This window comes from Haplochromis burtoni, unplaced genomic scaffold (genome assembly GCF_018398535.1).
Source record: "Haplochromis burtoni strain Fernald_Lab_line unplaced genomic scaffold, NCSU_Asbu1 Contig_277, whole genome shotgun sequence".
NCBI classification, from domain to species: domain Eukaryota; kingdom Metazoa; phylum Chordata; class Actinopteri; order Cichliformes; family Cichlidae; genus Haplochromis; species Haplochromis burtoni.
In genome coordinates, this window is record NW_024582638.1 from 275,891 (window position 1) to 287,437 (window position 11,547).

The 11,547-nt window shown below is 40.3% G+C and overlaps 1 protein-coding gene across 1 annotated transcript in view; it reads left to right on the forward strand.

Moving 5' to 3' along the window:
* dkk2 (dickkopf WNT signaling pathway inhibitor 2) overlaps positions 1-10,670 on the forward strand; it is a 12,714-nt gene extending 2,044 nt beyond the window's left edge. Inside the window, exons 2-4 of the mRNA XM_005940008.3 lie at positions 6,649-6,799; positions 7,335-7,472; positions 8,683-10,670. Of these exons, the coding sequence (XP_005940070.1) occupies positions 6,649-6,799; positions 7,335-7,472; positions 8,683-8,933 (540 nt within the window). The 3' untranslated portion in view covers positions 8,934-10,670. The remainder of the gene's footprint in view (positions 1-6,648; positions 6,800-7,334; positions 7,473-8,682) is intronic.
* The last annotated feature ends 877 nt before the right edge of the window (positions 10,671-11,547 follow it).

An 11,547-nucleotide genomic window follows, 5' to 3' on the forward strand; every position in this document is an offset into this window, starting at 1 on the left:
AATCTCCATTATTGAGGCTTTTGGCATCCTATATTTCCATCTTTGAGGTGCCTCTCTACTTTCATATGTCAGTTTAGCGCTCGGGTGAAGATTGGGGAAAAGGGCATGTGTCGGCTCAAGTTTTCTTTTGCCGTCAGTTTTAGGAGGAGACTTTGGCGCTGTTGTATTATGAATGCATTGTAATACTGCTGAGTTTGCCACAACTGGTGAGGATAGTTAGCAAATTAGTGTTCGGGGATATATGAAATCCCCAGTTATGTGAAAGACAATCTGAACAATTTACCACTGTATCCATTTTTATTTTAAAATGCAGTTTTTCTTCAGTGCTTCAGTTCACTTTTACATGGTTTAATACAGCTGTTTGGGGACCTGAAACTCACTCAAGGTTAACAATTATTCTGAAAATTACCAGGAATCTCCCCAAACGTTGGTTTTACATCACTTCGTAGAAGATTACTGGAATACGATGAGTGGCTGTAGCAAGAAACCAGGGTGTAATTTAGTTTTGTACCCATCAGATGATGGATATAAGAAATGTTGGTCAAAGCTTTTGGGTTAAAGGAAGCATTTGACAACGTAATGTGCTTTGATTTCCTGTAGCTGCTGACAAAGGTTGGTGATAAGGGTGACATTAATCACGCACAAACCAGGAAAGGCGTTAGGAATTCCTGCGTGTACAGACGGGGCAAACAGCTGAGTGTTTTCCTTTTGTCTCGTCCCTTACACGTCAGCCTGACTGGAGTAAAACCGACAAAGCCAAAACCTCCAAGACCTTGACAGCCAGTGTTCGTGGGTGGCACTCTGGGCTTCTTGGAAGGGAACCAACAGAAATGGATAGCACGGGCAGGCAGCGCTCACCACTGTAACCTCTGAACCCACAAGGGAACCAACGCTCTGGCGGCATTCGTGCATAACGTGCCTGTAAAACGGCAGCCGGTCAGTCGGCCTTAACTAGTTGCTTTATTGAATTCACCAGAGGGTTTACTTTTAACAAGCAATCTCCTGAGACTCTCTCTATTAAAATGTAGCCTTTCTCCCCGAGCCAAAAATGATTGTTCAAGAATCCTAATGAGCTGAGAAAGAGAGAGAAAAGGTGTGACTGCTTATGTGTGTTTTAGTCTTCAGTTCTGCAGGTTTTCCAGCATGTGGGTCCCTCGGGTACCATGAGGCCCTTGAGCCGGAACCATTAGGGTTCTTGTGTGGAGACCACCTTAACTGTAACTCGACTTGTTAATGAGAGAAGAGACCCTGTGCACCTCTTATTTCACAAGATTACACCTTTTAAAGCAGCATACCTCCCAGATTACTATCGAGCACTTTTTCCCTTTCCCCCGATAGCCTTTGAAGACACCGCTCGCGTACAGTGACTGTGAGCCTTGCTATGGGTGCAATGACTAAGATCAACTCAGAATGTATACTTAACTTAAGGAAGGCCTAGTTTTTAGAGACTCTGGATCCTACTGCTCAAAGGGATATGGTTATAAACACATGTGTTTTGAGTGATGAAAGAGGCCGAGTTGTGTCTGAGGACATGGTTTGTATGAGTGACTTGTGTGCAGTCTTCCCTATGTTATCTGATAGCGGCCGTCTGTGCTTTCAGGGCAAATGAAGTTTGTTTATTCAGTGACATCGTTTGTTTGACTCTTTAAGGCCGCTGCCACTCATTAACACCATTCGCTGCCTCAGGTTATGAGCTGGAGCTCTGAAGGAGCACAAAAAGCAAAGAGGGCGGATGCCTAAGACAGTGCTTTAGCTTTGTTGCAACTTTTTTTTTTGTTCCAGGCAAAATAAGTGGAAGGAAATAACTCTAATTTCTTTAACTTAGTGTGTTTAAAAACTGTAAAAGATGCTAAAAATGATTCGGGTGGCAGAGGGATGTTATAGTCAATAGTTACATGAAAAAGAGAGACTTCACTAATGTCATGGTTCATAAAGGTGATCTTTGCCATTTGCAGCAGACTGCAGTTCTGCCTTACGTTTTATTAGTGTTTGCATTGGAGGTCAATATCACCATTCCATTCAGCAATGAGGTTTACAAGTGCTCCAAATGAAGCAATAAAATACATCATTTCTCCATGCCCTCATGTGCTATCTGATCTGATCTTAGAAAATGTTCAAAGTAGATGAAGAATTCAATTCACTTCTTTTTTTTTATATACAGTTTTTGGCAAGTTTGAGCTTCATCGTCCAGATCACAAGAATAAAAACACAAGTCTGGGGGAACAATTGTAGCAATTTTATTAAAAAAAACAAAACAAAAAACAAAAAACAAACAAACCTGTCAGCTGATGTTGGCCCATTATTTTGTTGGCCCATCCAACCTCTTGTCTGTTATTCTCTCACATTACCTTTGAGGGTTTTTTGTTGCTTTTTTGTCAGTTGATCATAAAGAGCTGGAGTCTAAGGGCTTAAATTACCCTTCTGTTATGTTGTTCCACTGCTGCTTTCCAGCGTTCATACTGGTTCTTGGTTCTGCCTAGGTTCTAGACATAGAGGAGAGGAGACATTCTTGGTGTTATTTTTTTTTATGCATTACCGGGCTCTTCCGTTGAATTATATCAGCACTTTGGAATGACTGTAGAGAGGTAAATAGGGGATCCAAAGACTGGCAGAGAGGGTTCAAAGCCCTGTATATCCTGCAGTAAATCCCTTGGAGATTGTTGCTCCCGCACATTTAAGGTTCCTCTTCAAAGCCGTAGAGCTTTACCAGCACGAGAGCAACACGAGACAGGGCCGGGGGCTTCCCTTATTGCCCTCCGTCTGTCTCTTCCTTTATCGTCTCACCAGCATACCATGAGAGGCTGCACAGTACAGAGTGCTCAACCCACTTCCTATGCAGGATCCAAGGCTCTTCTTTTATGTTGCTAGGCTGTCTAAGGAAAAATAAGGGAGCAACAGGGGAAAAAAAGCGATTTGAGATTAATAAGATGCATCCCAAAATGAAACCCTGTCCCTCAGATGTTGCAAAAGAGGCGTTTTAAAACATGACAAGATAAGGCAAGTTTATCAGCTGTGATTTAGGGGGCCGGCCTCGTATCATTGGGTTTCAAAGGATTGTCTTGCAGTTTGAGACATGATGGAAGAGGTGAGCCCCATTCCCACAGTGCCCCGTGTACTGTGATCGATGCAAACCTGCTAGCTCAGAAAGACAGATAGGTTTGAATGCAGGTAGTATGAAGTACTGCTGCACGTCTGGATCCATTTGTCTTCTTTAGATAACCAGAATTTTTTTCTTGTCAGGAGAGAAAAAGAAAACTTGAACTTCTGTTCAGTCCACATTTCCAGCAAATTCTTTTCTTGAGAGTCCACGGCAATGTCCGTATTTCTTTAAAAGAGGAGCTAGCAGAGAAACTGAACTCCACAGTTGAGCGGGAAAGTTTATTTCTCATTATAACAGCAGTAGTTTGTAAAAACCTGGGAGGAACAGTTTGGGGTTGTTTGTTTTGAGGAATCAATGCCGACTTAATGTGCGTTAAATAGAGAGGTGAAGCCAGGAGGTTATTAGTTCGGCTTAGTACAAAGACTGGGAGCTGGGAAAAGTCCATACTGTGTTTATTAATGAGCTTCAGAAGTGCTGACAGGGCGGATTCATATCTTAACAATCGATGAGGTGAAATTTTCAGCGTTTCCTCCTGCTTACGCACAAATATGACCTCTCCACATCCTGACGGCAGTTCTTAACCTTGTAGTAATTAAGAAATTTTGGGAATCCATAAAGCACCAAGGATTTGTTGCTTTCATCAGCAATGTTAATCATTTGCATTATGGGAATCTGTCATAATGATAGATGAGCGTTCAGCTGAATATTTCAGCTCATTTTTCTACGGCTACATCATTGCATCCATGTGTTTCCAGTCTGAGAAAGTCAGCATGGCAAACCTCCAGCAAGTCTAATCTTGTTCACTTTCTGAAGCTAAAGCACATGAGTAACAACTTTTAATGTGCTGAAATATTGATATTGTCGATAGCTGATTTAAACATGTGGTGTACATCGACGTCTGGAACGGCGCCCGCTCTTTTGGGGATGGTAGACCTCTCTGTACTGACCTTCATACCCCCAAAAGGAGTTTGTTATATTTACTGCGGCTGTAATGATTTTACTCTGATTTAAACCTCTTTTATGTTCACTCACATGTTGACTCTTCCATGTTTGTCAGTGGTAAACCAAATAAATCAAATCTGTCAATGCAGTGCCAGGGAAATGTGGATGTTGTGTTGGCAGCGGAGCGCCACCAAAACATCGTGTGCTTATGTCAGTCTTCAGCGAACGTGATTAATAGTAGATTCCATTTGATCTTAGCTTTGGTGTTATGCATGAATAGGTGTTCTGTTGTGCAAATATGTGGTCCACTTCATATCTTAGCTTATCCTCCAAATTAAACCGAATGGTTGGAAATAAAAGAATGATGTGCAGAAACACAGTGACCTGAACTTTCTTTTTCGTGTGTGTGTGTGTGTGTGTGTGTGTGTGTGTGTGTGCGCGCCCCCTCAGATGTGGATGTGAGCCTTTCCTGCAGCTGTTTAAAATGTCCCCCTGCGTTGATGAGTTCGGCTCAAATTCGTGACATTATTCCATTTGTCAGCAAAGTTCTTTGATTTGTGTTACAATTTGCACCAAACTCCTTTGCTCCTGCTCCAAGTCTAATGACAATGGGACTTGCATGTGTATGGAATTATATCAAGACAGTGGTTCCAATAAAGAGAGTCTCATGTCGGTGTACACGCTTGTTATCAGAAGACTGAGCTTGGGTTTAATTGCACTTCTCACTGCTACGGATAGTTAGTTTTATGCCTTCTTTGTGTGGTCCCTTCATTAGGGAAAAGACGTAAAAGCTCTTGTGTACTTGGCTACATAATATTTCTCAGGCTTTTGGTGTAAAAACAAGAAATGCTAAAGCAAAAACAAAGGCAAATGAACTGTAAAGGAGCGTGATTGGCTACCGAAATGTAGCCCCATTAAGCCTGTGAACAGTTAGGGAATACTGAGAGAAACTGAAGTGGTTTGCCTTGGTTTGGTCATTTTAATAGCTGTATTGTTTGCCCACGGAAAAATAAAAAAAAAGAAACATTCAGTAATAGACGAGTTAATCCCTACAGCATATTTTCCCCTTAAACTTGGTATAGAAGGACCGCAGCCTGTAGTAATTTCACCCAAAACAAACAATCTACAAACAACAAACTGAACAATATGTTTCACCACATACCCCCACTGGTATCTAGCCATTTACTTGGATACTCTTGGGTTAATTTGCTAAGGTTTTGGGTCTTTTGGGCCACCCAGTAATTACAAAGAAAGTGAGCGGAATTTAGCTTCGGCTTGCAAAACAATAACACATGTTTTTAAACTTACTTTTCAGAAATATGAATTTGCTGTATTTCAATCAAAATCCAGCTAGAATTCTTTATTCAGAAAGTCGAATTAACAACTGGAGGAACCAGAGAAATAAGCGACACAAAGTGGGTGGGTGACATGTTAAACTAATCTCAACTCTGAGGTGACTAGCAATGGGAAATGCTGCTGATTAGCTCATGAGAGGGATGGAAAATATGCAAGAGGCTTACCTACCAACCAGACACTGGCATGTACATTAGCAACCAGCTGTAACACAGCGAATAAACACAACTCCTGGGCTTCAGTTCGCTCTTTCCTAGGTCCTGTATTTGGTCCAAACGAAACTTTGTTGAACAGCTTAAATCAATAATTTTGCAAAGTAATTGAAGACCCAGCTGCAGATTAGAAAGAACAGACCTACCACCTTTGCAGGGGTGGATCAGGTGTTCTTGTTATCAGGGGTCTCTGCAAAGACCCCTGGATGTAACGTGAAATTCATTTGGCTTGACTGTTTTAGCTTGCTGCAGCCGTGACTTTTGGAAAGGTATAGGAAAGGTATCGCAATACTTTGAGCAAAAAACTATCAGCTTTACCGCTTTTAAACAGTGATGCCATGTGCACCACAGCACTCTGTAGACATTCAGAGGGTGATGACATGTGGGAGACACAAAGTCTTTACAAGAAAATATATGCCATGTTAAATTAAAAATAAAGGGTGGAGATAACAGATTAGTTTACCATCTCAAGATGTTCCAGTGGCCCAGTAAAAAGAGGTATAACATGAGTTCGGATGCTGACAGGATCAGTGTTGCCAAGGGAACCGCATGCCCAATGGGTACTCTCTGACTCTGGCCTGATGTGCGCCTTTCTAAAGAAGAAAATAACGACCCTGCAGATGCAATTAAGGGAATTGTGTTTACACTGCAGCCATATGTGCATGTGCTTTATATTGCTTGATGTCACTTAGGCAAATACATCAAAGTCAAATAACAAAAGGCAGCATTTTCTGTTTATTTTTTCATAAAATCTGTTTAAAGGACTTGCGAGCACTTTTAATGTGCTTTTAACATAACTGAAGTAAGTGGGTATTTAACCTGCAACTGAACTGGCATCAGCATAGCTCAAACTGCACCAGGGAGCATTTCAATTAAACACGTCGCCTCACCAATGGAAGTTATGTGAGGCATGGTTTTTAGATCGGGCTGTCCACGGCAATCATTCAAAATTCTGCTGCCAGGAAGTCACGCAACATAACAGGTTCTTTCATAAACTGGGTAGACAGATATTTGGACATAACATCTTCTCTCTCCATCCAGGTGTACCCTTGCAGCAATGACAAGGAGTGCAGCGTGGGCAGCTACTGCCACAGCCCTCAACAGGCTCCTTCTCGTTGCCTCACCTGTCGCAGGAGGAAGAAGCGCTGTCATCGAGATGCTATGTGCTGCCCCGGCAACCGCTGCAGTAACTGTACGAATACACACACACACACACAGAGCACACACACACACACACACACACACACACACACACACACACACGTGCATGATTGTAGCGCATTTCAGTTTCAATTACGTTATGACTGCAGGGCACTATCGTGAAAATTCGATTTCTGGTTTTATTCAAATGTTCTTGAAAAAGCGGGTCTTAGTTATAGAGCCAATCTATTTAAATAATGTTGAACACATGCTTTCAGACAGAACCCTGAACTATAGCTGAACTGTATTCAATTGAGGCCCAGAGGTTAAGAATCAGTGGTCACATGTTTTAGTGTGAATAGCGTGAATGTGTGCAGAGGCTGCGCTGAAACTGCTCTTTGTTTAAAATCAACATAGCTCACTAACACATATAGGAGTTCTTTGCATTATGCACTGAAAGCATCCATTTAAGAGACCTTTCACAGAGGCTAATGTGCTCAGCTTTAACAGTCTGTGCCATGTTTTCCTGAAAAACTAAGCAGCATTGGCGTTTTCGTTAACTATATATGTTTCTCCTGTTTTTACAGTCATTTGTGTCCCCATCTCTGAGAGCGTGATCTCGCCTCACATCTCACCATTAGATGAACATATCAAGCTCTCCTCCAAAGACCACGGCTGGAAGGGTGGGAAGAATGGAAAGGGACAGGCCAAGCATTCTCTAAAAGGTGAGATCTGACAGCAAAGCATGTCCAGTATGAACCGAGTGATATCAAGACATTATCCTTTATCATCATTACTTTCCCTCTAATGTTAGATTTGCTCTGTCCCTTTCCTATCCTGGTCTGGCTGAATTGTTTTCTTGTCAACTTTAAGAAACCCCTAAAGTACTCATGGGTATTGCAGTGCACCAAAATATGCCCCTCATTTCCCCTCTGCCCATGTGTCAGTGTCTCAATCTAAGCGTGGAGATCCCAGAAGGAAAGAAAAAACAGAATGCCTTTGCTGTTTCTGCACTTACTTAAATCCATACAAACAGTCTCATTGATAGGACACCTTCCATGATACACCAGTTTTATCCACAAAATGCAACTTTGGCATAATTAAGGCAAATAACTCACAGAGACCTGTTCTTAGCAGTCATGTCACCTGATTTAAGCCAAGTAATGGACTATCAATATAGTAATCTGTTTAATAAGACACTTAAATTACTACACTATAAATACGCCCTCAAGGCTCCAATGCTAAAATGATCGTGGAAATAAGAGCACTACTTAAATCTGCCATAAATGAGGCCATTTGGTTTTACTTGTACTTGACTCACCCGCTCTCCTTACACATTATTACAGTATAATAGGCTGGTGCAGGTTGCCACTTGAATAAACTCAACCCAGAAACTCAGTGATGTTAAACCAGTGGAAAACAGTCTGACTTAGCAGTCCATCACACTGATGGAATAATGGAATAACTAGTCAGCAAAGTGGGGTTTGTCAGGGAAACAGGATGACTGGATTGGATGATAATGCGGCTTCTGGTAAGCTGTGTCACAGGCCTGCAAGTAAAAGTGTTTCAATTCTAGTGATTGTTGATTTATAAAGATTCAGTCAGGCAAGTGTGTTAGATATATACAGAGTCATGTGAAAAAATTAGGACAGCCTATGAAAGAGCGTTAAAAAAAAAGCATATTTAGACATATGGAAATTATTATTATATAGAATCAGTCAGCTGTTGATATCTTTTGTTTAATTAGCAAAACATGGCTGCTTTTTGCTGTTGACCTGCAATTTAAAAACAGTATTAAACATTAATATGTGAACATGCTTTTTTTTTTGGTTTATGTTTTTCCAAGTGCAAATATGCCAGTTTAATGCAAAGTTTGCATTTTATTGTTTGTCGGTTTATCACTGGTCATATATTTTTATTGCTTTCTTCCTCTAGGTCACGAGGGTGACCCATGCTTGCGTTCTTCCGATTGCTCGGACGGCTACTGCTGCGCCCGCCATTTCTGGACAAAAATCTGCAAACCGGTGCTGAGGCAGGGAGAAGTGTGCACCAAGCAAAGGAAGAAAGGCACTCACGGCTTGGAACTCTTCCAGCGCTGTGACTGTGCCAAGGGCCTCTCCTGCAAGGTGTGGAAAGACGCCACCTCTTCGTCCAAGTCCAGACTCCACATGTGCCAGAAGATCTGAAGCAGGAGGCAGCTGTTGTCGGCTTAAAGGCCTCCGTCTCCATGTGTGAGGGGATTTTTTTTTTTTAAGGATGGGTTGTGGCGGTACTGAAAAGAAGGAAAAGACAGAGACTGACAAGAGACAGAACAGATGCGGCTTCAGGCTCGCTATTCTGCAAACGGAGGGCAAATGGGAATGCTTTAATGTGTTCTCTGTGAGTGGTCCATCCCCGCACCCCACATAACAACCACGCACCCTCACACACACGCACACACACAAACACACACAAACACACTCACAGTTTTGAGAGATTAGTGAGCTTATAGGATGCTATCCCCCCCAAAGAAAAACCAACATTTTACACATTCTTGTGAATATCAGGGAACCGCAGAGTTTGTCAGCTGATGCTGTGATAGGTGTGGACTTTTTGTAGATAGCAGCAACAGTCATAGCAGTCTTTCCTTAAACCTCCAGCTTATGATATTCGAAGGACTATTAACACAAAAGCCATATTTTTACTGAATAGTACATGCTCTACCAAACTCTGAAGTCAGTTAGCTTTAAATAATGTCGCATGTGACACTCATAGGATCAGAATTTTGGCATGTTATACTGTCTGTTTGCCAACTTTAGTACTTATTTTAAGATCGAACCCAGCTTTTGCTACGCAAAGCATTTACAACCAGCAACAATGTCCAAAGAACAAATATACATTCCCTGATGTGTGTGTGTGCCTCTTACACCAAAGACAGAAAGAACATTTGCTTTGGAATGATGAGTTTCGTCTGGGGCATTCGCTTGTCGCCCTATTTTTAGCCACAAGAAGAGAGATAAAGTATTGTATTCATTGTGGGAATCTTGTTTGATGTAGGATACAGCTGTAATCTATTGTGATACAACTGTGCGGGTTAAAACTGTTTGCACTGAGGTAGTCCTTTGCTGCAGACTTGGTGGTTTCAATACCGGAATGGTTCTGCTTTTCAAATCATACAAACGGGATTCAGGGATATGTTGGAATCGCAATTTTTCCCTTTAGAAAGCCAGTAGAAATGGAGATGTGAGAGGATTGATTAGATTTACAAAAATGCTCCACAAATCTGATGTTTTTAAAGAGAACTGCAGTTAAAATGAATGGCTTGTTGATGGCACACAGCCCTCTTTAGTTTTCTGCTTTTAAAATATGACTGGATACTTTCTTTTGATGAAATATTGAGTTTTATGGTGTAATGGATGTGAAGCAATGCTTTTTCTCCCCTGGTGTCAGTGCTTTAAATAACCACTCATTACCTACAAATCAATATAACATTTGCCTCCTTTCGCTTTAAGACATTTTTTAGAGCATCAAGTACATATATTTTGTAACCATTAAAATACCAATAAGCTCTAATATTGTAAATAGACTGGAAGCAAAGCAAATGTATTTAAGAACCAATGTATATCATGTACATATAATAACAAAGGAATCCTAAAAGTTATAGCAAAATGATCTAGGTGAGAAGAGTAATGTCAGAAGAAACAAGCACAGTTGGATAGACTGAAATCGATAAAAGTTGTGGGTGTAGATAAGGGGTAAAGGCTTAGATAGCATGGACTGATATCACAAACTGAATGCATCAAAAGGATGGTTCCTAAAATAGGGAGGATCAAAATCCAAAATGTGTTGTGTAAATTGTGTGTAAATGGTGTTTCTGTGAATTCACTGCATTGATCTGTTTCATGTATTTACAAAGATGAATTAATAAAAGAATGTATTTTGTATTCCTAGTACACGGGCCATGTTTTTGCTTATCGTGTTGCTTCTTATGCTGAATTTTTACAATGACAACAGGAAATTAAACACCGTATAATGCATTTTGATAGCTAAAAAAAACCCTTTCCCTGAGGGGTTGGGACAGCCAACGGATATTTGATCTGGCAAAGATGCTGAATGCACTTCCTGACATGACCCTCAAATTTATTCAGGCTTTGCCCCTGAAAATCTTACTTTAGATATTAAAGGTGTGGACATTATTTTATTTGTTATAAATAAAAGCAAAGTTATATGTGTGTTAAATAAATGGTCTTTCAAATATCTTCATGCATAAACCTTTGAAATGTTTGCTTTGTTACACTGATAGCAATCTTTGGATGGGGTGAGTTTTGGCATGTTGTCACCTCTTATATAATTTGAAACTAAACTATTACAAATGCAAACAAAAAAAATAAGTTTTAAGTCTTATCAATTTAATAGTGACTACCAACATATACCGAAAATAAAAACGAATCTAGGAAATTAAAAAAGGAAAATTATTTATTGGTGCAAAACTAGAACATAACCAAAACACAGTTGCAGAAATTTCTTGCTAAACTGTTACAGCTTTACAGTAAGATGATATATTTCTTTACAACGTTTTAATTGAATAAGAAGACTATATTTAAGGCTTTAAAAATATTTTCAATATGAAAAAAGTTTATTTACAGTTATCTGAAAAAGAAAGTTTTCACAGGACTTGCAGTCATCTTAAAAACAAAGAAACAAAAAATAACAATAGCTGATAATCAAATGTACTTTATTAATTGATCTTTATTAATTGATCATCAGCAAGTTTGGACACCTCTATGAATTCATATATTTTGGCATTTTGCTAGCTTGTAG